The sequence below is a fragment of the Amblyomma maculatum genome, chromosome 1, assembly GCF_055883805.1.
Source record: "Amblyomma maculatum isolate TAMU_Amacu chromosome 1, ASM5588380v1, whole genome shotgun sequence".
Classification (NCBI taxonomy): Eukaryota; Metazoa; Arthropoda; class Arachnida; order Ixodida; family Ixodidae; genus Amblyomma; species Amblyomma maculatum.
Window position 1 is genome coordinate 158,647,422 of NC_139344.1, and position 25,824 is coordinate 158,673,245.

The 25,824-nt window shown below is 43.5% G+C and overlaps 1 protein-coding gene across 2 annotated transcripts in view; it reads left to right on the forward strand.

The window, feature by feature from the left end:
• Pcl (polycomb protein Pcl) overlaps positions 1-25,824 on the forward strand; it is a 117,964-nt gene that overhangs the window by 60,389 nt on the left and 31,751 nt on the right. For both annotated transcript variants that reach the window (XM_084589446.1, XM_084589447.1), the window contains exons 10-11: positions 6,201-6,277; positions 24,841-24,893. In XM_084589446.1, the coding sequence (XP_084445572.1) occupies positions 6,201-6,277; positions 24,841-24,893 (130 nt within the window). The remainder of the gene's footprint in view (positions 1-6,200; positions 6,278-24,840; positions 24,894-25,824) is intronic.

Genomic DNA, 25,824 nt, shown 5'->3' on the forward strand with positions numbered 1-25,824 from the left:
GGCGTAATAGTGACGTCATCGTTACTTGGCGGCGGCGACGGAGGATCTTCTGTAGTTTGCTATGAAGCAACCTCACCTCCATAGGTTGCTGCCTTTAATTTCCCCAATGGGGATTGGGGACCTTCCTCACATACTATCATCATAGTTGTGGCCTGGTGACGCAAAGCGGGCCCTGTACAGCGATGAGGACCTAAACCGACAGCTTGGTGGCTGTCACCCGTTAATAATTACGGGGTATTATTAACGATGCGCCCTTAACGGTGCGCACACTCCCAGACACCCTTAGAGTGAGTGGGGGTAGCTGTTCCGGTCGCGAAGGAGATGCCCTCGACTTGCATGGCAAGCTCAGCCGGAATTCAACTACCTTGTAGTGACAGAAGGGGGTGGTCGTTTGGTGCCCAGCGGTCGCCGGTTCAAACCAGAGTAAGGATCGGAGTCAGAAGTAACAAACAAAACACAATTTATGCACAGCAAGAGACGATACAAAGGAATACACAAGGTCACTGGAAATACAACAGGCAAGAGGTTCACAGAATACGAACGCTAAGCATGCAACTACAGAATGATTCAATAACACAGGCTTTACAACAGATCAAACACGAGAGAGTTACATAAACAAACACCAAATTGTTCACCGGGCACTGTTGCAGTCCGACGCCTCAAGAGTCACGATGTGGCCGCCATACGAGACGAGCGCCGCTCCCTTGAAAGTCCGTGGGCTTGCCAGCAGCGGGTGATCCCCGGGAGTCCAGCCGAAGCACAGGCGAACACGTCGCAAAACACTGACGAACTGACTGACTGACTGACTCATCAAGCGGCGCGGTCTCTTTAAATAGGGCGCGCCGCGTCTGTTTGTTAGCACGCGTTAAAGCTAGCGCGCACACACACTTAGCTTCGCTGGTTATAGCGCTCTCTCTTCCTCCCGTCGAGCCGCGCGTCGCCATTGGCCAGGTCCCATAGAAGATGCTGGAATTTTCTGGCTGATTCCAGTCCGATGAACCACCGTCCTCCCCGGGCAATGGGAAAGAGGGTGACGGCAACGCGTACAAAGCTACGCGCTCTCCCGCGCGGGGAAGGGGGCTTTTCTCTACATGCTGTCCACGCGACGCCGCGCGGGCCTCGCGCCGTGCCGGCTTGATGAATATGTGCGCCGATTTCGTGACAGTGGCGCAAACTCACTGCTGCACAGATAGTTCTCGATTTCTTGCGGTCATTCACCGGCGTGGTGTCGTGGGGCGTTAACAGCAAATTCGCGGAGGCCAGTTCATCGGTACAGGCACTGGCGTGGAATGTGGTCAGCCTCACTATAGTGGAAGCATAATGGCCAGTTTTTCACACCCCTCCAGGCGTCTCACTTCCTGGGACTGGGGGGTCGTTCATGGGCTTGGCGAGCGGGGGCCAAGGGACGCTATTCAACAGCGGCTTGTTCGTGACGAAGGGTGCTTGGTGGGTCTCGTTGGAACGCAGGATGGCGTAATGCACCCGCATAGTTTATCGCAGTGACTTCTTGCGTTGCAGCCGTAGGCGATATCTTATCTCTTGAGGAACACCCAATGTCTGCCGAACTTCTTCACGGACAACATCCGCGAGCTAGGGTACATTGGGTTAGGTCTTGTGTGGAATATTTGCCGGTTTTTCTCAGTGCCGTACAGTTGTTATGTGGTGGAATGCAGTAATCAATCGAAAAAGACAAGCAACAAGTGTTTCTTCAGCCTTAAACGTGGCACAAAATGGGTTTTGGAGCCGGGCAAAAAAAAAAAAAAAAGCAGGCATTATGGTGGCTGGGCCTGATTTTACTCGACTGTACATGCATGCATGCTGGTGCGTTCACAGATTTTTCGGTTAACGAACAAGCACTTCGTTTGCTTTATTGTCCTTCCTACTTCGAAACGAATCATACTGGAATGATAACTGAACTTGCGCCCTTTGCCTCGCCAGTGTGGCGTAATGGTTACGCTGCTCGACTACTGTGCCTGAGTATGCGAGATCGTATCCCGACCTCGGTGGCCACTTTTCGACGGAGGTGAAAAGCAAGGCGCCCGTGTGCTGTGCAATGTCAGTGCACATTAAAGAACCCCAGTTGGTCGAAATTTCCGGAGCCCTTCACTACGGCAGGTCTCATAGCCAGAGTCGCTTCGGGACGTTAAACCCCACAAACCAAACCGAACTTGCGCTCAAAGACGCGGATGGCACATGATCGCGAACAATCTGTAAGAACTTCTTGCCGAGCAGTTAGTTTATTCCAGTGTGGCAGGTTATGTTCAAGTGTCCTCCAAGTTTTTTCTTTTTTGGGGTCTATATGAAGGGTGTGGGTTGTGTGCAGCCACGGGGGTATATGTGAAAATATGGTAATTCTTGAGCGAATGTAGATTAGACTACACACTCAGCTCATATCTGTCTCGGGTAGTAGTAGCTTTGTATGCATGACCTTCAAAAAGTGGCTTTGAGTGCACACCCATTTGAGTAAGCAGCACTGCGAATAGTATGCAACCAAGAGTCTGTTTGAAAAATATTGAAGGGAACAAAATGTAGCGCACCAAGACAAGGATTGAGAAAGGCACACACAGTGCTATGTGCGTCTTCTTTCTCAATCCTTGTCTTGGTGCACTACATTTTGTTCCCTTCAATCATGTGCCAACAAGCCCAAGCCTCTACCCTTCTAAAAAATATTGTTTGTTAATGGAAGCTATTTACCTCTGATTTAAATCTAAACAGGGGTAGGGTTCCATAGCCAGTACGGCACATGCAATAAAACCTCATTAATTTGGCCTTCAAGTAATGAGGAATAATGTTCAGCTATTCCTATCTAGTGAATACTTGGCTATGGTTGTCTACACATTTGAGTTGAAAATTTACAACAGTGATTTTTTATGGTTTCATCAAGTGCTTTGCTTTGCACACACTATCTGGAATGTTAAAGAATTGCTTCAAAATTGTGCCTCTGAGGCCCTCTTGATAAACAGTCCGATTGTGTTTTGAGGATGTTTCACTTCAAACTGTGGTGAAGCGCCTTCAGAAAGTAATGGTTCAGCGTCCTCAAAGCTCTAGGAAACACTGGGATGCTAGAGATATGCATTGTTATTAGAAAGGTGTGATGCCATCCCAAAATACGTCTAGTGACGCACAAAGCAGTGACCAAAACGTTGCAAATGGTCAATATGCGCCCGATGGCAGCAGCGGTGTAGTGGCATTCTGAGAGGAACGAAACAAACCATGCTGCTGGACTATATTTCGGTAATGGGGTGTCCAATTGTCCTCCCACTTGCCGGAACATGCATGCTTGCAGTGTGCGGCACCAATGTTCCTTGCAATTCAGGTTTGGGGAAGTCTCATTTGGATGATTGTTTGCTTTGTGGGATGTGCCTCGACATGACCATCCATGCGAATTAACCATTGCAAGCCTGCCAGCATCAAATTAATGGGCATCTGACACCATAAACTTACATGGTCATCGGTTGGGGCCTTGCTCCTTGTTGAAATTATTGAAATTTGTCATCAGTGGGACCTGAAATAACAAGGTTTTGCTTTACTCTTCACTGACAGGCCAAAGGCTGAGAATTCAGTAATGGCAGTGGTAGGATGCAATCCAATAATAATGCTGATGTCCAACAATAAGAACTTAATGCTGATGCCATCAAGACGCGCAAGCAATAACTTTTCTAATATTCACTGGGATCTAATATTCACTGGTGGTCATAGTCCTAAATTTTGCTCCGGGGTGTGTGCCAACTGCACTTAGTCATGCAAGTGCTAAATTACACGACTAACATTTTGCTGGTTTCTCTCTGCCACTGTGGGAATGCAGGTAAAGGAAAAAGCCAATTACATAATGCATAAATCGCAGGACACGCAACCTAGGCAATGGAGATACCTTTTCACTATTGAAGTGTGCACCAAGAAAGTGATAAGAATGAAATATTCCTGTGATTGAAGTACTAGCGGAAAAAGTTTTTAAAATCATTATCGCAATTGCATAAAAACTGAAAATATTTGAATCATGCTTGCAAGTCCAACCTTGTCGTGATAGCTCAATGGCTAGGAGATTTGACTACTGAGCCAGTAGACTTTGGTTCAATTCTAGCCTGGCAGCCACATTTTTTTGCAGGCAAATTGCTATACTCGTGCATAGTGTGATGTCTGTGCGCATTATAGAACACCAGGCGGTGTAAATTACCCAGAGCCCTCCACTGTGACACCCCTCTTAGCTTAAGTCACTTTGGGATGTTGGACCCCGTAAACTAGACCACAAACCAAGCCTTGCAAGGCTGAGAATGGGATGTGAATGTCTGATGCATGGATTTCTTCTCCATAGTAATGTTGACCATTCACCCGAGTACAGTGTTGAGATAAAGCTTTCACTTTTGCACACTTTAGTTTCAAGTCCATTTTAAGAATCAGTATGATACCATTGCAGGAGGCTCTCACTGAGACAAACTCGGTTAAGGTGAATAAGATTTGGAACAACCTCAAATGGATGGCTGCTACAACGATACTCTTGGAGTGTCTATGCAGAACTTGAAGCTCGGGCACTCTGTATATGGTGACCATGTTCATGGTGGACAAGAATGCTTCCCCACACATTCTTGCGAGTGTGCGGGGAAGCTGTCTTGCAGGAGTTCTTTCTTGTGAGGGCATGGTAGTTGGCACCATCGTGCTTGCCTGTTCGTGGACCTCTGCATGCCCACGTTATGTGCTGCGCATCTTCGCCAGTCAAGAAAAAAGCACAAAGGCATGGGGCTCATCAGCTGTTGAACTTTGCTGCATTAATGTGCGGGCTGGCTAAAATTTGTTGTGTGACAGTGCCAATCATAATTGCACTTGCAGAAGTCTAAAAACTGATATGGTTGTTACAGGCAGCCAGCTACACATCTCTTAATTGCATTCTGGAGCCCAACTGCAATATAGTAAAATTTATTACCACATTCACCTGTTTTCTGACGTCGGCCACTGATGCCACAAAAGCTATCTTTTATATTTCAAAGAGCATATTTTTTAAAATTACTTGAAGGTTTAGCTGAAACTCTCTGTACACCAACTGTCTACTGGTTGTTGCTGAACCTCATTGCTCTGCCATAATTTTCCACAATTTATGTGTAAATATTACGGCAATAACTATTCGCTCCTCAGCTCCCGAGATTGGGATTACGTAGAGTGGGGTGTCATCTATGGAGAGGAGGGGTGGAGTGGACTGATTGTGTGGGCTTCAGCTGCCATGCAAATGTAATCATAAGTAATGAATAAGATTCTTCTACTTGCTTCATCAAGTATTTTGGGGGGTTATTGAATATTCTGCTCTTCATAGCCTCTTTGGAACAACCTTATGGTGATATGGTTGTTGATGAGAGGGGTCTTGTTTGATCTTTTGCAGTCTTTTTCTCTTTTGCTTCACACATTTCTGTGCAAAATGTAATGCAATAATGCAACCATGAATTTAACTCTGAAGAGTGTCTGCGTTAAGAAAAAGAGTTACTGCAATTATAACGAGAGTTAGAATTCTCCAAGGCAGCAATAGCTTAGGGTGTGAGAACAGGAGGCAGCATGGAAAAATGCACAAGTGATACAGGACCCGTGGTTGGTTTTTGTTCAGGCATTGTTATTGCTTAGATTTTTTTGCTGTCTGTGAACATGGCACAGTCTTCTTTGTCATCACCCTTTTTTGACGGGCAGCACATGCGAAACATGCACGACACAATAGTGCAAAGCATCATACAATTCTTGTGCTGATTCTTCTTCCACCAATGAAATTTTTGCTCATTTTCATTCAGGGTGAAATAATTTGAAATTTGCATCGCCTGCAGCATCGGTGACCCACAACAAGCCTCCCTTTTGTGTTACCGATGCTGCAGATAATGCAGATTTCAAATTAATTCTGATCAAATCAGGCAAGTACATCATCCAAAGTGGTATTGAAAACGATAGACGGTTGTATGCTACATAGGCCGAATTTCAGCGTGAATACTGGTTTAACCGATAGAAGCGCTGTACGGCTTGCGTTGCAACATTCATTACAGTAAAAAATGTTGCTGTACACTGATGCACATTTGAGCACCGAGTGATCTGTTTTGAAATCTGCTTTGGTTTGATATGCTACCTTCATTAGTGTGGAAGGGCCTTCAAGAGCCTGATTCCTCAGGGTGAATTTCTCAGCTTCTTCTTGGAAAACTTTCTTCTGTACACCTTATCTCTTGTTTGATTTGCAGATGAAGTCACTGCAGTGGGATGATCAGCACAGAGTTAACACCAAGAGCTGCTATTGTTACTGTGGAGGACCTGGGCAGTGAGTTTTCAGTTCTATATGTATATGCATGCCTGAGTGTATGCGTGTGTGTGCATGTGTGTGTGTGTGCGTTTTCCCAGTCTTGCTCTGTGGGACATGAGAAAATGTAGTTGTAGAAAACGTTTTTTTAACCCTTTAGACGATATTTCAGCCTTAGTACTGAGTTTCTGCTAATGTAACCGTTCAGTCAGTCATGCATGGGTCACGAACAAACTGGTTGCCTTCTGCACTGCAGGTACTTGATTTGATTCTAGTTATAGTGTTGCTGGTACGTCAACAGTTTTTGTCCTTATTTTTTGGCTCACAGCACACCAGGGCCAAATGCTTGACTTTTGCAATAGAAAATGTGTGGGATTGTTTTATTCCTAAGGGGGATGAATGGCTAAAATCACAATTTTCATACAAAAAAAGGTTTTTAAAAGGACAGAAAACTGGAATTTTGGCATTGAAGTTTTTTTGGCGCAATGAAAAGATAGCTTTCTAAAGTATTCGATTCCATAGCGGTTTTGGTAGAAACGCTGTAAAAAACTTTTACCAAGAGTTTTTCAGTTTCCCGTTTTTATGTAGTTTGATGCTGGAAACCGTGAGCAGCGACTGCGATGACAACTGGTGGTAGACGGAAAAGATGTATCGAAAACAAGTATAAATTTCACTTGCCAGACTGTAATTAGACGTTTTTAGCGTAGAATAGCATCCTTTTCAGTTTTCACACTCAAGGCTTTACGGCACAGTAACGTACGCTTCATCAACGAAAGTTTTATGGGGCACTATCGCCGCTTCATTCACGGAATTCAAAACACTGTGGCGCCATCTAGTGACAAAAACTAAAAGCATACCACTCGTGATGCAGAAGGAAAGGTAGTTTTGATTTAAGGGTGCACTGGGCTGTGGCAACAGATGGATTGGCTGGTAAACTGAAATAGTAGCTTGGATCGACTAAAATGCAGCAGGTAACCTTTGAACGCTGTTTTTGCACCACTAGGAGCTGGCCTAACCAAATTGCTCAACAAGTTGGAGCTATATTATCGAGCCTAGACGAAGAGGCACGTCCCGCAAGCAACCAAGGAAAGCATTGCACAAATGCAGACAAGGGTGCCGAACAGCTGTAAAAATGGAGAAAAAAAAAATAATAATAGAGGCAACTCGAAGCAATTGCCACACAGTAGTGTGTGTTAAAAAAGGATGGTCCTATATGTGCACCAGGCCACTTTGATTTAATAATTCAGGCCATACATCAGAATAGCATGCTCTGAAATCTTCGAATTCATTTTTCTCAGTTCGCACTTTTTGCAAGAGCACAGCCGTAAGGAAAACTACCATTTCCCTTTTGCCAAAGGCTGCTCTCACGGTGGTTTCTGGACAAAAATTTTATTGGGAGGATGGTAAGGTACTTATTGGATTCGTGAGTATCCTCTAAGATGAAGTATCATATATGTGACATATAATGACACCAGAAAAAACTGTTCATTTTTAAAATGCTCACATTTATACAAAAAATGTCTTAAAGAGCCTGCAATTGACCTTATTTTGCACGACGAACTACCTAAAAGTTATCTAAGCACAAACAGTTAGTACATCTTTATTAGTTTTGAAATAATAGTTTGTTTTAACTGATTCACTTAATTGTTATTACAGCTACAACTTTCTTTCCGTTTGTGCTAAGAATATATTGTAATATGAGGAAGGTAAGCTATCCCTGATAATTTTGTCAAAGTTTGTGCAACAGTTGAAAAGTTGACCCTTTAGCCTCGCTACCCCTTAAGCTTCTACTTTTGTGGCTCCCCTGAAGTCTTTTGACAGCATTCTGGGTTAAAGATGACTTCAATTTTTGTTTTTATTATTAGGCAGGTGCTTGAATTATAAAGATTACCTGCTCACACATGCCCAGTTTTCGTTTCTCTTGCACTTGAATTACTATTATGCCTAGCATTTCTTCAAGAGATTGCTTTAGCATTTACCTCAAGGCATTTGTACACATTTGTGTACATTGCGAACTCGTAGATTTTTATCAGTATGTATATGTCGGTGCGAGTCCTCCACTACGGTGTCTCTCATAGCCAGAGTCGCTTTGTTACGTTAAACCCCACAAACCAAACCAAACCAAACCTTCGTTCCCAGGAATTCAGCATCATTCATGTTGCAAATACTGTAAACTGTCACTTGAGTTGAGCCCCGCTGTGGTCGCACAGGGGTTAGGATGCCTGATTACTGTTCCGAAGTACCCGGGTTCGATTCCGTCCATGTGCTGTGCGATGTCAGCGTACGTTAAAGATCCCCAGGTGGTCGAAATCACTCGTAGCTCTCCACTACAGCACCTCTTTCTCTCTTTCCGCCTTCTCACCAATCTTCCTCCCTTCCCTTATAGCTCGGTTCAGATGTCCACAGAAGAAGTGTGACAGATACTGCGCCTTGCCTTCCCTGTCAACCAATTATTAATATTATTTAGTTTACCTAAGGAAATAGTTCACTTAAGGGGGGATGCGGGGCTGAAGGGTCAACATTTTAACTGTAGCATCAATTTTGATAAAAGTTTCAGATATGGCTATTCCTCTTATTTTCTAGGTTTCATCACCTTAGCACAAATAGAAAAAAGTTGTAGCTGTCATAGTGAATAATAAAATGTGTCAGCTTGGGAAAATTACTATTTCAAGTATTATGAAAATGTACTAGTCGTTTGGGCTTAGATAACTTCTGGGTAGTTCGTTGTGCATGATAAGACCAATGTGGGTTCATGACATTTCTATGAAAATCTGAGCACTTTAAAAACGAACTTCATTTTTTCTGTTGTCATAATATGTCACACATTTGATATGTTTTTGTTCTTAGAGAAAATTAGGCATCCAAAGAGTGCCTTGTCTTGTTCCCAACAAAATTTTTAGTCCAGAAACCACCTTGAGCAGTCTTGGGCCAAAGAGTTGGGAAATGGTAATTTTCCTAACGGTTGTTCTCTTGCAAAAAAAAAAGTGCGAACTGAGAAAAATAAGTTGAGATGTCAAAACATGCTTTTCAAATTTAGGGCCTAAATTGGTAAATCAAAGTGGCCTGGCTCACAAGTTTGGCCATTCTTTTCAACACACGGCACTGCTCTGTGACAATTGCTTCAAATTGCCTTTTTTTTTTTTTTCAGCTTTACAGCTGTTCGGCGCCCTCGTCTGCGCTCATGAAATTCTTCCCTTGATTGTTTGCTGTGCGTGCCTCTTCGTCAAGGCTCCATATTCAATCTCCAGCTTGTTGAGCACTTTGGTTAGCCCAATTCCCAGTGGTGCGAAAACAGTGTTCAAGGGTTACCTGCTGTATTTTAGTCAATCCAAACGCCTATTGCAGTTTACCAGCCAATCCGGTGTTGCTACTGCCCAAAGTTTGCTCTTACTGTCTTTCTTTTTTAGCTATCTGCTGTATTCTTGATAGCAGATCTTTTTTGGCTAGTTAGTGTGAAAACAAGTTTCTAACTTAAGGATACACTCTGCATTCAGTTCCTTACCCCTTATATGACTGTGTTTTGAAATCAGTGTTCATAGGTGCTTTCAGTAACGAGTGCACCCCATCTCGCAAAAAAATTAATTTTCATTTTGCTACTGCGCAGGTGACAACCAATCTTAGTGAGAAGTTTCTTTAATACATACGCAATCCTAAACAACAAAAATTTAAAAACTTTTTTTTTTTTATGAAAATTGCGATTTTAGCCTCGCATCCTTCCTTTACTGAAACTTCACTAAACTTGATATTTGTACTAAAAGATGGAACAGCATGACAACGTTTTGAAATGCAATTTATGGATTCACGTACTTCAGTATATGGAAAGTGCTTAACAGTTGTTTGCTGCCTTTCTCATTTTGAGAAACAAAAAACAAAACAATAATTTTCATCTGCACTAGTAGTGCTCTTAAAGCGTAAGAAGCAACAAAGCTGGCCTGAGAGTGTTTTTGTGCACTTCCTCTGGCACAGCTTGTTGCTTATACGCAGTCTTACAACTTTCTAAGGCATCCTGCAGTCTCTGCTAGAGTTACAGGATTTTATTTTTGCTTTTTTGCCATTGCCTCTTCTTAATCAAGCTCTTCTTCGTAACGTATGCTGGACACAATTTATAAACCTGTTTTTTAAGCACAGGTAGTGAGCTCACTGTCACACTATACATATCTTAGTCTTCAAAGTTTTGCAGTCAACATCCAATTAGTGACATACGTGCGTCCACATCCTGTGTGTATCACCTCGTTGCACTGTTCCTCTTACAACTTTCACAATAATGGGGGGGGGGGGGGGGGGGGGGTTGTGACAGCAGTTCCTTATTGTACATAGATGATGCTGTTATGCCAGCACTGCAGAGTGCAAAACTTTGTTGCACTGATCACAAAAATAGACCTGGGCTCACGAATTGAGTTCATTCAACTGAAGTATTTGCTGCGTCGAAATTAATTTAACTTAAGCATGTTTGCATAAAAAGCGTAGAAAAACTGCTAAGGATTTTTTTTTACGTTTATTGTTCTGAAATGTTCGTTTAATCGGCATTTATTACAACTCATGATTTACTGTACAGTACTTTCTTATGCCAGCTCACAGTCATAGCATGTAAAAAGAATGCGTGTGGTAGCATATCCTCCACCACATTTTGCTGACAAAAACATCGCCCATGTGTCACTTAAGAACTTACAAGTTGCAATTTAACTTGAGATTATGCCACTATTACTAACGTAAACTTTTTCCCCTCAAGTTGGAGCCTCATATTCATCTTCTGAAAGAAATACATTCCAATACCCTTACAGTGTTAAAAAATTTTGTCATTTCATTATTGGTGTTCTGCTTATTTTGAAAGTTTGTGTAAGAAAATTGTGTAAGAAAATTTACATTAGTCTGTTGTTAGAAAACAAATCATTTTTAGTTGTGGGGGCCTGTAACATTATATAAATGGGAGTAATATTTGTCCTATATATAAAAATGGTAAATGGCATCTGAAAGGGTTAAAAGGGCCGCGAAATGGCTGTTCTGAATGTTTTGTATGTCAGTATTAGAGCTTATTATTCTATTTCTGGTGTTTGAGCATCTTGAATACATAGCTTATCCCAAAGTGAGACCATGATTGCCATATTGGAATGCAGTGTGTGGTGTTGCAAACTGATGTCCATTGCCTTATTGAATACAGTGCTGGCTACAATATACTGCTGACACAATGTATTAATGCAACACATTTTCAGCCAGAATTTTATCATCACTTATATAAGCAGTCATAACTTCCATCAGAATAGCCAAGTGTCATGCAACAAAGGTCTTGTTCCTGCTCTGCATTCACTAGCGGTGTTACGGCTGAAATATGTAGTGGTCACAAGAGCAACAGTGGGGAAGCAGTGAAGGTCATTTTGATGGCGACAAATTTTGAATGTTATGAGAAATCATCTTTTGAGTGAGAAAAATTACATAATATACTGCTCGACTAATGTGTGTACTTAATAAGATGCCAGCCATATTGGTCTAATGTAACTGCAGCACTGAAAGCAATTCACAATCTGCAGATTGCTGTCGCTCAACTATGCTTTTGCCAACTATGCCTATAGCGAGAGACACTGCAAAAGCCTTTTATAGGTCCTGCATTCTTTTATGCCAGTTAATGCATACAGTCACAGCTCTATGAGTAAATGCACTGTGGTAGAGACAGCACAATAGTGACTCTTGTGGTGGCCTCTTTTGTTGTTGTTGTTTTTTTTCCATTTTTCTGCGGTTCTTGCTTTGGGTCTTTTTTTTTTTTTATGCCACTGGTACATAGCAGCCAAGTCAGAACAGTTATGGCAGAGATGGAGATGTAAACGAAGTACAGCATGCCAGTGAATGTATTTTTCTTTGCACCTCACCACAGACCAAGGATGCACATTCAATCCCGGTTGTAGCAGCAATGTTTCAATGGAAGGCAAGGTGTCCGATGTCAGTGCACATTAAGGAATGCCAAGCATTCGAAATTAATATAGAGCCCTCCACTTCGGCACTCCTCATAGCCTCTAGCACTTTTGGGATTGCTAGCGCTGGTTTTTCTATGCCCCACCGCGGTAGCGCAGGGGTTAAGATGCTCGACTACTGTGAAATTACCACAGCAGCTGTGACGTTACCCTTGTTTAAATGTTAGTGTTTATGCTGACGACATTACACTATGGATTAGCCGGGCAGCGATGTTGAAATTGAACACACGCTCCAAGGAGCGGTGGACGCGGTCGAGCTGTTTGTAGCGGGACAAGGGCTTGCATTCTCGCTGGAACCCTCTTTCACTTTCTCCCTCTCTTCCCCTTTCCCTCTCTCCTTCTTTCATTTTCTCCCTCTTCTCCCTTCCCTCTTTCCCTCTTCCTCTTGCCTGCAGTCTTCTTTCCCTCTTACCTTCAGTCTTCTTTCCCTCTCTCCTTTCATTCTCTCCCTCTTCTCACTTTCCCTCTTCTTTCCCTCTCTCCTTTCATTCTCTCCCTCTTCTCACTTTCCCACTCCACGCTCCGGTCTATCATCGACCGTATGACTACCGTCCATTCTTATCCTGACCTTGCCATGTTCGTACTCCAAGGGGATACACTATACAGCCACAATATGTGACCTGAAATGTATTTTTCTTTGCACCTCACCACAGACCAAGGATGCACATTCAATCCCGGTTGTAGCAGCAATGTTTCAATGGAAGGCAAGGTGTCCGATGTCAGTGCACATTAAGGAATGCCAAGCATTCGAAATTAATATAGAGCCCTCCACTTCGGCACTCCTCATAGCCTCTAGCACTTTTGGGATATTAAACACCATATACTTTACCATATTTTTTGTGTGCATATTTGTGTGGAAAATGTCATCACATTTGATTGATTCAGTCAGTGGCACACAATCAGTACTTCTGTGCTCTCAGCAGGCAGGGTTTTCATTTATTGGTTTTGGAATGAAAACTCAGTAATCCCTTTCAAATTGTTTGTACTTAATGCATGGCAGTGGTTTGGTATCTTCTGTGACGTAGCAAGCCTAGGTGTGTCTGGCAAGATGTTGAATTATTTGGGCAGCTTCCTGACTAACTGCACATTCATTGGCCGTCCAGGCACAACTTTCTCCATGACATTCACACAACAGGACAGCGCCATTCTAAGCACAATACTTTTTATGATAAAAAGGAATTCCTTAGCTAATGTAATCCCAAACTCCATAATGTAATATTCTGTTTATTGAGGGGGCCTCGGAATAGCATGCTCTTCCTCCAGCATCATAACCTATGGGAGACAAATACAGGTGACTCTAAACAAGCTGTCCAATTGGGCAGACAAAAATGGATTCAAGTTCTCTCCACAAAAAATGGTACTCGTTCTGTTCTCACTGAAATTAGGCTTACAAACTGCATTACCCATTAAACAAGATCATAAATTTTTAAGCTTCACTTTTGATAAAAAAAAGGTAGCGTTTTTACCACATAGTATAAACATTCTGAAGAGCAAAGCATTCCAAGCCCTAAATATCCTGAAACTACTCATGAAAATGCTGGGGGTCTGATAGTTGCATGCTTATTAGATATTTATCGTTCTCTGGTGCAATCCAAGTTTATATTATGGAAACATTATATACATATAAAGGAATCTTATTTTAAAAGATTAGACCCTGTCCATAATTTTGGCCTGCACTTGTCATCTGGGGCTTACAGAACATCCCCGATAACAAGCCTTTATTAGAATACAAATGAGCCTGCTTTAGAAAATTGAAAAACAGCACTAACTTGTACATATGTCAAGATACAGTAGCCGACCGATTTTTCGAACTCCATTAATTCGGACGTGCACTATATTTCAGACTTCATTCAGGAACCATCACACACTTTATAGGAACATGTACATTTTCTCTCTGGAGTCCCAAAGTTCAATCTTTTGGACCGAAATTGGCGCCAGCAATACTGTGGAGCTTGTTTTTTGGCCAAAGGCTCAATTTTACGGCATGACATTGACTCGAGCGGGCACCGTAGTCATAAACACCTAGTTTTGTGTATCTGTGAAGGGTGCCATCTTGGATTTTAGTAGGACGGACTAACCTCGCTCATTGTTCATCATTGCCATTTTAGGCACTGGCTGTTTAGGAGCCTTGCGCTGGAGTTTTGGGTAGGGTGGCGCCGCCTCGTGGCGGCCAAGAAAAACCTGACTGGGTAGTACAATGGCGGCTCTGCCTATGCTGCAGCACTTATCTCGCGGGCTTTCTATGTCAACTTGCGCTTCTTTCTGCCCCTCGGTGAGCCTGAAAAGGCTCGTCATGTATCATAGACATCATTGTGAACCTGCAGTTGCCTAAAATATAAAAAACAACGCTGTGGCTGCCTTGTGCCGAAATGTTCAAAGCATGCGGAATTGATCTTTCCGTGTACCCTTCCGCCTCAAAACATCGTCACTGCTGCTATATTGCCCGTCGTAGGGTGCCACGGACAAGTTAATTAGACTCTATTGCTCTGTTTCAAAGCCGCACGAAACAGGGCTAAGTGTGATTGGTACGACCCTGGCGATTAGGTGCATACATGCTCTGGTTCAAGAGAAACGCCTTTTGCCCTACGCTGGCCGCTCTGCCAGCTCAAGCTGAAATTATATGAGTACAGATAGCTATGTGCACGTTTATTTGTGATCGCGATAGAAACCGTCCATTATGCTGCTGTTTTCGACTGCTGCACAAGCATAAAAACGGCACGTACATCAAACAACGGTGGGTGAGGATGGCAAACTAGAGCTCACTTAAAACACTTGCTATCTCAATGAAAACAGCCATTCACTTTCAAGTAGAAACTTCAGCAATAGACGGCATTTAGCGCAGATTTATAATTACTAAGCAGCCGACATTTCAATCATTATACACTGCGAGTTCCTGAGCTGGCACTGTGCTTCTAATGTGCGATGTCCCCACTGCACCAGTAGGCAAAAGTTCTGGCTTGAGAGCTGCAAGCACATAGGTTAAAGGCAATTGGCAATTGAGCAGTAGAATCAGGTCAGTGTGCCTTCACTGATATCTCTACCTAATGACGAATACTGAGACTTCGCCATGGCAAAATTCGAACGTTTCTGCAGTCCCAGCTCCAGCTTTCTGTGTGACTTTCCAGTACGTGGACTCTGTATTTCCAAACATTACGAGCGCGACTTATCAGCTAAACAGGGCGTAAAAAGCAAAAACCAGCGCAGGATCAACATGCAAGTTTTGGGTCGAGCATGCATTGAACGCAATCCCCATCGGCCCATGCACGGCCCGCGCAAGGTGCCTATCGATAAGACTGTGCCTCATGAGGGTTATTTACGCTGCCTATTCCTTGCAGTTTCGTGTATTCACATACATGCTTAAAGGGACACTGCAGCGGTGATCAAATGTGCCAATACTATAGATTTTTGAAGTAGATTATTTGTTGATCATGTCTATGAAGGTATTTTCGATTATGTATAAAACACCTGTACAATCGCCGACTGAAAGCGTGCAATTCAAATTTCCTACGCCCTGCATGACTGCTACAGAGGAGGAAAGCGGAGAGAGAAGCCTCGTTTCTCCGTCCATTGTGACGTCACTATGAGGAACCGGAGGCATTCGGAGCCAACGGAGGAAGCTTTCAGCGTGCGCTGTTCCTCATCTTGCATGAGTTGCGGACATACAAAGCATGTCAACTTAGTGTTGTGCACCTGATACAACACAGCTCTGCATGTGTTCAGATGCATGAACAGCTGTGGACACGACGATTAGTCTTCCATTGTGTCAAAAGCTCGCAGCGCAGTGCGGGGCTGCTGAAAAGAAAGATGCATTCAAGCCGACCAAGGGAAACTATTCTACTCTAAGCATTTTTGTAACTGTGACAATGTGCAGTATATGTTCCTAATGCGATTTCTATAGGGCTTTGTCAAAAAGGCATGGTTGAACCATGACGCAGTTGCTCCCATTTCTTTGCACAAAAGAGTCGGGCCAGTCACTATTTCCTAGAGTCGCAGTTATTAAAGGAAGAAAAGGGAGGTAAGGCTAGTACTTCGTAGTTCCAATCATCATCATTAGCCTGACTATACCCACTGCAGGGCGAAGGCCTCTCCCATATTTCTCCACTTAACCCGGTTCTGTGCTAGCTGCATCCACTTGACCCCTGCGAACTTCTTAATCTCATCCGCCCATCTAACTTTCTGCCGCCCTCTGCTACGCTTTCCTTCCCTTGGAATCCAGTTTGTTACCCTAAGCGACCATCGGTTATCCTCTCTTCGCACTACATGTCCTGCCCATGTCCATTTCTTCTTCTTAATTTCCACTAGAATGTCGGTAACTTGAGTTATTTCTCTGACCCACTCTGCACGCTTTCTATCTCTTAATGTTACCCCTACCATTTTTCGTTCCATAGCCCTCTGGGTTGTCCTCAACTTAAGTAGAACTCTCTTGGTTAGCCTCCACGTTTCAGCCCCATAGGTGAGTACAGGCAAGATGCAACTGTTGTATGCTTTCCTCTTGAGCGATACCGGTAAGCTGCTAGTTATAATCTGCGAGTGCTTGCCAAATGCGCTCCATCCCAGTCTTTTTCTCCGTGTTATTTCCTTTTCATGATCCGGATCTGCGGTTACTACCTGTCCTAAGTAGACATATTCGCCTACTACTTCCAGTATTTGGCTACCTAATGTAAACTGCTGTTCCTTCCCGAGGCTGTTGAACATTACCTTAGTCTTCTGCATATTGATTTTCAAGCCTACCTTTCTACTTTTCCTGTCTAGGTCATCAATCATTATTTGCAGTTCATCCCCCGAGTTGCTTAGCAAGTCAATGTCATCAGCAAATCGCAGATTACTGAGGTATTCTCCATCTACCCTTATCCCTAAGTGCTCCCATACCAAGTCTCTGAATACTTCCTCTAAACAAGCTGTGAATAGTACTGGGGAGATTGTGTCTCCTTGCCTAACACCTTTCTTTATGGGAATTTTGTTACTTTCTTTATGCAGAACTATGGTTGCTGTGCAGTCACTATATATATCTTCCAGCACTTTCACGTACGGCTCGTCTACCCCCTGATTTCGCAATGCTTGCATCACTGCTGCGATTTCAACTGAGTGAAATGCTTTTTCGTAATCAATGAATGCTATGTATAAGGGCTGGTTATATTCTGAGCATTTTTCTATCACCTGATTGATGGTATGAATATGATCGATAGTAGAGTACCGTTTCCGAAACCCTGCTTGATCCTTTGCTTGATTGCAGTCTAAGGCTGTCCTGATTCTATTAGCGATTACCTTAGTAAATACCTTATACATAACAGACAGTAAGCTGATTGGTCTGTAATTTGTAAGGTCCTTAGATTCCCCTTTCTTATGAATGAGGATAATGTTTGCATTCTTCCATGGTTCCGGTACCGTCGATGACACCAGGCACTGCGTATACAGGGTGACCAGTTTTTCTAGCACGATATCCCCCCCTTCCTTCAGCAAATCTGTAGTTACCTGATCCTCTCCAGCTGATTTCCCTCTTTTCATAGCTTCTAGTGCTTTCTTGACCTCGTCCTTCGTCACTGGTGGAACGTCTGACTGTTTTGCTCTACCGCCAATCTCATTACGGTCCTGACTACTTTGGCTACTGTAGAGATCTGTATAGAACTCCTCGGCTACTTTGACTATCGTTTCCGTATTAGTGATGACGTTGCCCGCCTTGTCCCTTATCGCATACATCTGGTTTTTGCCTATGCGCAATTTCTTCTTTACCGCTTTAAGGCTTCCCCCGTTCTTTATAGTATGCTCAATTTTCTCCATGTTATACTTCCTTATATCGGCCACCTTGCGCTTATTGATTAGCTTTGATATCTCGGCCAATTCGATCTGGTCTGTTGGATTGGAAGCTTTCATACTCTGGCGTTTCTTAATCAAATCTTTCGTCTCCTTAGACAGCTTACCGGTATCCTCTCTAACTATCCTACCGCCTACTTCTACCGCGCACTCAGTAATGGTATCTCTGAAATTATTGTTCCTTGCCTCTAGGGTAATGTCGCCACCCTCAGTTAGAGCTGAATACCTATTCTGTAGCGAGATCCTGAACTCTTCTGCCCTCCCCCTCACCGCTAATTCGTTGATGGGTTTCTTTCTGACTAATCTGTTGCGTTCCTTCTTCAGATTTAGGCTAATTCGGGACCTCACCATCCTGTGGTCACTGCATCGCACTTTCCCGATTACCTCTACATCTTGCATAATGGCGGGGGTTGAACACATTATGAAGTCGATTTCATTTTTAGTCTCTCCGTTAGGACTTTTCCATATCCATTTCCGGTTCTTCCATTTGCTGAAGAAGGTATTCATGATTCGTAAGTTATTGCGCTCTGCAAACTCAACCAGTAACTCCCCCCCGCTATTCCTAGAACCAGTGTCATAGTCACCTACTGCCTTGTCTTCTGCCTGTTTTTTCCCTACCTTGGCATTGAAGTCGCCCAATAATACAGTATACTGCGTCTTTACTTTTCGCATTGCCGATTCTACATCTTCATAGAAGCGTTCAACTGCCTGGTCATCATAACTACATGTAGGTGCATAGGCCTGTACAACCTTCAGTTTATACCGCTTATTAAGCCTAATTACGATGCCTGCAACCCTCTCATTGATACTATAGAATTCATCTATATTACCCGCTATATGCTTATTGACAAGGAAGCCTACTCCTAGTTGTCGCCTCTCTGGTAAACCTCGATAACACAGTACATGCCCATCCTTCAGTACAGTATATGCCTCATTCGGCCTCCTAACCTCACTAAGCCCTATGACATTCCATTTCATGCCCTCTAGTTCCTGTAAGAGCACTGCTAAACTAGCTTCACTAGCTAGGGTTCTAGCGTTAAACGTTGCCAGGGTCAGTTTCCAATGGCGGCCTGTCCAGCGGAGCCAGGCTTTCTTAGCACCCCCTGCTGCGTCACAGGTCTGACCGCCGCCGTGGTCAGTTGTTCCAATACTTTCTGACTATTCAGGTCTCATTTGTATGTGAACCGTTGCATTTAGCGTTGATTGCGATCCGTTCATGGAGTGCAATCTCGCGATGGGACTGGCAGACAGCATCGGTGCATGGTTGTATTCGCATGTTTTTTTTTTTTCTTGTTTTTTTTTTTGCGCACAAACTTGGTGCAACGGCTTCTATGCTAAACATGGACAACTCATCAGCAGCACAAACTTTGTGAACTAGCAGATGATTAAGAAGAGGCCACTGTTGTGTTGCAGCTAGATTGTGAAGGCTTTGCGCAATCGTTTTCAGCACCGCACGTACCTGATATGTCCGTGGAACTCTTACGGGAACGTTATTAGAAGACAAGGCGTGTACTGCTCAGCTGAGGAGCGCACAAATGCAGGTTTCCTTCGATGCGTCCAAGCAAGCAATCATCCAAGTTGCTCATATATGGCCTTGTGATTTTGCACTCATTGCTGCCTTGTCATTTTGCATAGTCCTGTCTTGTTTGCAGATGCAAACTAAGTTAGAAATGAAAACGACGAGTTTTTTGTAAGAAAACACATTTCAGAACATGGTTTTCTCATGAAAGTATGGGTGCGGCGGAGCTGCAGTTTGGCTTTCAACATACGTCAGCCGGCAATTCACTAAACGTGTATTGTGAGTGTACGATAAAAGGGAAAGGTTCTCTACATCTGATAAATGTCCTATGACTCAAGCAGCATTCTTACGCGCATTTGACTTGGTCTCCAGCACAATGGCTCCATCATTGCCTCGTATCCATTGCAGAGCCTGGCAACCGCGCTTCGCTTATTGTTCATTTGTCTAGTGGCAGCTGTGTACTGCTTCACCCTTTCTATAAAATTCTTCGTTTACCCAAGGTACGACGACTGGCACTCAAAGCAGGATTTGGTACATCAAGCCTTGGGTCCTTTTTACACAACAACGACTTTTCGGGCAGCGCGGGAGGCCTAAGACGGAGGTAGCCGACTAGGGCATTGTTCGCTGCCCTTCCTTCCCAGGAATATGCGCGCCAAGGTTTCGCTGAGGGTCATGTAGTTTCTGCTAATAATGACACACACTACTTTTGGAAGTACCTTACTCTAACCAAAGCAAGTTTTCATGCCAAACCTACGCTCCCCACAACGGAAGTGCTGCATCATTTGTGAGCCCATCTAGTACGGATACATGCGGTGAAAATCCCGATAGTCATTCGTATGGAAATGGCATGCCATAATGACATTCACAAAGCCGCAGAGAGCTGCGATCAGCACACAGCGCAGCAAAGGAGCCGCATCGGCTGCTTCCCCGGTCCTCAAAATGTCTTCACGCGACGTCTTGTCCAATCGCAGGCGGCGGCGCAACTTGCGGTGAGCGCCGTCGCTTGGGCTGCGTAGTCTTGCTGAAAAAAAAGAAAAAAAAGCTATTTCTGCTTTTTTCTGCCTAATTTGAATCTAATATTCGAGTTCGGAGCATGAAAAACTGTGGGTTCCTACTGAAAGCCCAATTTTTTGCAAAAAGTGCTGCAGCGTCCCTTTAAGCTTCTTTGCATGTAAAGGTTTCGAAGAGCTCCACTAATTCGCGTGACACCCGCCTGGCTATATTGACTGGCAGCGTGCCTAGACTTCGTCTTCAATTTCTGCATGCCGTATAATGCACGTCGTGGCAACCGTGAAAGCATTTTCAGTGCCGTAACTTTTTTCTAATTCATACATAGCGCAAATTAAGCAGTAGATCCATACCGACTGCATGCATTCGGATGCAGATACCAGGGATTTGTACTACCCAATAGACTCCTATGGTGCCCCCTGGGCAGCGCAAGTCTCCTATTGGCACACACTTCATTGTCATCACGGTGGCTTACAAAGAGTGCGCAGTCAGGCTTAAAACGGTATGTGAGCACCGTCCGCCACGGCCACAGGCTGTGGCGTCTGTAGCTGCTGCCCCCGACTGTAGTGGAAAGCAGAAGTTGAGGGATCAGTGCATTCACCGAGTCTTTTGTACCGCTTGCTTTTTTTTTTTTTTTCATGCGTTCTATCTCACGGTCTTCACTACTGTCACTAACAATGGAAATTGAATGTTATTGCTTCGCGTGGTGTGTGCATTCGTTCGCGGCATGAGCATGATCTGCAGCTAGTTCACAGTCATGAGGGGCATATATGGGCATGACGAAAGCATGACTGACTCAGAGAGTCTAACTGGAGTTATAGTGCTTATAGCTTAGCACAATCCACTTCAGCGGTGTACCACTGCGCATGCGATGCATGGTATATGTAGCATGCTTCCCGGGGGTGTTGTACACACCTGCCGCGTCCACACGGATGATCATGCATGCATTTTCAACCGTGCCCACCATATCGGATCACGCTAGCACATGCGCACGGGCGGTGGGCAGCAGCAGATCACAGCAGCTAATTGTGGTGTGCTATAACTCCTTATTATTGACTATTATCAACTAGCCCGCCGACTTGCTTTTATATAATACAGACAAAACATGGGGAGCGACAAACTTTGTGACTTTGAAAGCTGATATTTTGCAGAAATGGGAATTTCATCGCATTTACAAATTTTTCGGACCGTTTGATTATTCGGACCATTTTCAAGGTCCTGCCAAGTCCGAAAAATAGGTCGGCAACTATACATTCTCAGCCAAAGCGTCTCTGCTATCTCATCATCACAAAATGTCCATCCAAATTATTGTTCAGCAACTAGCCTCTGGTGATTAAACCATCGCTATTGCGCTTCGAACAAAAATGTCAAGAGTTAGATGAACCACTACCATATGGTGCACGCTCCCCACAGTTTGTAACATCACGTTAACACACTTTCGGAAAACCCCTACACCACATGAGCATATATGACAAGAATTTCTTACACTACAAGCAGAATACAGAAATTACACTGCATTTTAATACTGATGGGTCAAAAACTGAAAAGGCAATATGACTACCTCAGCATGCAGCAGTTTTCAATATTGAGTGTTGCGCCACCTTTGTTGCTGTAGAAAAGCAAATGAAAACATAAAAAACTGCATTATTTATACAAACCGCCTGAATGTACTCTCCACATTAAACTCTAAAACTGCTGTCAAGCCCTTAGTAGAAGACATAATACACAACATAGGAACGCACCATGAAGTGCTGCGGGGTCTCTAGTCACATTGTGATCAAGAGTAATGAGAGGGCAGATGCATGCGCTGCATAAGCAAGAACCGTGGAAATAAAACGTAAACATGCTATACAAAGATTGTACGATGTTAGTGCACTGCAAACTGAGAACCAAGTGACTGGCTTCTTGAGAAAGGGAAGCAAACAACAAGCTTCATTCTGTAAAGCCCATCTTAAAAGAATGGGAATCGTATTGACAGCAGGAACATTTCACCGAAATAATTTTATGCCGCCTGTGTGTAGGACACAAACGCACATCGCGTGCCATATCTTATTAACAAAAAAAAAACAAAACAAAAACAAACCTGCTTGTGAAAGATTAGTTGATTAGCTAACAGTTAATTGCATTCTAATTGCACAAAGCTTGAAGAACTGGGGAAAAAATATTTTACTCTAGTTTACACTCGTCAAGCAAAGAATTCGAAGCGAAGCGAAGAATCAAGAAGAAATGGGCATGGGCAGGACATGCAGTGCGGAGGGAGGATAACCGATGGTCGCTTAGGCTAACAAACTGGATTCCAAGGGAAGGAAAGCGTAGCAGGGGGCGGCAGGAAGTTAGGTGGGCGGATGAGGCTAAGAAGTATGCAGGGGTCAAGTGGATGCAGCTAGCCCAGGACCGGGTCAGGCTGATGATGATGACACTCATCACATCCCATTAAATCCAATGTTGTGCTTAGGCAAACCAGCTCGTGTTGATTTTCCTCATGTTTTTACGTTTCTCAAGAAAGTGATTTATTAAACCATCTAAAGGTATCAAAACATGTCATTTAACACAGCACACTTTGAACCTTGTATTTGGTGCATGATAGCTATAGCTGCTTATTTGCCATAAAGCTTCATATATCTAACTGAGGGGGGAGATCAGAAAGTTTTGCGACTTGTTTATAACCAAATATCTGACAGTGATCTCTGTCTACCTTTTGATTTAGGTCATCTTCTCTGCAGCCTAGCAAGGTCTGAATATCAAGCTTTCCAGTTTGTTACTTCGTCTGCATCAATCAAACATGGCATTCTTCAGCGATTTCAAACTCGAGTACTAGAGTGCTATCAAATTTTTGTAAAAAGGAGGAAGCTTCGGCAAAGAAATCCACAGTAGAATGGTGAATGTGTATGGCAGGGAATGTCCTTCATATGCTACAGTGACTTGGGAGTTTAGTGAGTTTAAATGTAGCCTGGGGGGGGGGTGCATGTAGAAGGTGACGCAAGGTCGGGGTAGCCAACCACTTCAACCAATTTGAACCACTCATCCTCAGCAAAGAGCCTTATCATGAATAATCGCCAAATCAAGGTGTCCAAAGTTGCTAGAGGATTGAACATTTCTTATGGCAATGCTCTCACTATCATCCACAATGTTTTGGGTACGTCCAAGGTCTCAGCACGATGGGGTGCCAAAGAACCTCTCAGTTCAAAATCGACACCACCGCATGCATTCATCAAGGAAACTTTTGCACATCTATTTAAGTGACCCAGAAGATTTTCTCTCCCACCTTGTAACTAAGGATGAGACATGGCTGTATCAGTGGGACCCAGAAACAAAGCAGCAGTCTGTGCAGTGGAGGCATTTGAGGTCCTCTTCCCAGAAGAAATTCAAGACCCAACACTCGGGGAAGAAAGTGATGGTGACACTTTTTGGGACGCTTAGGGGATCCTACCTGCCGGGGTGGTGCAGTGGTTAGGGTGCTCAACTGTTGCACCCAAGGATTCGAAATTGAATCCCGGCCGCGGCGGCCGCTTTTCTATGGAAGACGCTCGTCTACTGTGAGATGTCAGTGCATGTTAAAGAACCTCAGGTGGTCAAAATTTTCGGAGCCCTCCACTATGGCATCCCTCATAGCCCGAGTCGCTTTGGGACGTTAAACCCCACAAACCACAACCGCAAAGGGGATTCTGCTTCCCAGTTCACGTTTCTCATGTAGCCCAGGCTGCCATTAGAGAATGTGGTTTTGAACAAATGGACCACCCACCTTACAGACCCAACCTGGCCCCGGGTGACTTTTATTTATTTCTGAATTTGAAGAAACTCCTCAAAGGAACAAGGTTTGATGACTTAAACTCGTCGCAAACTGCCGTAGAGCAGTGGCGTTGCAACCAGGAATAATGTTTTTTGCAAGGTACCAAAAGCCTTCCAGGCAAGTGGGAGAAATCTATTAGTGTTTAGGGAGATTATGTTGAAAATAATCTTTGTTTTGTTTTTTTTTTGTTTTGTTTTTCAGTTTTTTTGATATGCAAGTTGCAAAACTTTTTTATCATCCCTCGCAACTAATGCATGGTTGTTTGGAATTGTGATACTGTAGCTATTGGCTGGATCCATGACGAGCATGACCATCCTTAGGGTAGTGCTGATTTGGTACCAGTTCAAGCTTTCAACCATTGAGCCAACACTGGGCTGACTAGTGCTCCATTTTATGTGAAAATATAAGTGGTTGTGGCAGTTTCTTTTCTCTATTTTTGTTATAAAAGTATATACTATTCTCTTTGCACTAAACTTGGAATTTGATTTTTCAGTTGGAATATGAAGATGCTTCAATGTCGGCTCTGCCGGCAGTGGTTTCACGAAGGTAAGAACTACTGCTGAAAGCATCATTTTAGGCTTATTGTTTTCGTACAGCCATGTTATAATGACCCCTATAATTTATTTTCACTCTATGCTTAATCTGTGCAGAGCATGTTTGTTCTTCAGACTAGCAACAAATGTATTAACTACAACTGTATGAATAGGAGAATTTTAGGTGTGAAGCAGATTTGAATATTAAAAACGGAGTGCAGATCACATCAAATACTTTAATATATTTTTCTCTCCTATGAACCATGGCCAAAAAAAAGGCTGATTTATTTATTTATTTCCAATACCTCAAAGGCCCCAAGTGTGAGGGGTTTTACATGAGGGGCAGGCTTGACAGGGCTAACCCGATTAACCGAAAAATTGTTCAGTGGCGGTTTTGAACTGGCTTGTATCGGATTGAACGGCGATGTCAGTGTGAAGATTGTTCCAGTGGATGGCTGTCCTTACAAAAATGAATTGAGATGTGTTGTCGTTTGGGCATGGGGCAGATATATGGCCAAGGTGTGGCTGATGCGACTGGATGTCCAGTAAATCGACATGGTGACTGCTGTGCTAGGTGATTAGTCATGATAAAATTTATGAAATAAACAGAGTTTAGATATTTTACGGCACACTTGTAAGTTTGGGAGACCGGCCTTAGCGTTTAGATTAGTGACGCCAGTATTGGTGAGAGTAAGTAGTCAGAGAAGATAAATCTAGCTGCACGGCTTTGTGTTGATTCAGTGGTAGATTGTTAGGTTTTGAAGGGGAGGGTCCCACAAAGTGCTGGCATATGTGAATGATAACAAATATTTGGCTACACAGCAGAAAAAAAAAAAAGTTGGAAATAAAATAGCTTTAATAATTCTGAAAATCAGTACAAATCATTGAAAATAAAGACGAGCATTTTTCCTCAAAACGCTGCTATGAAAAGAGGCCTTGTAAAA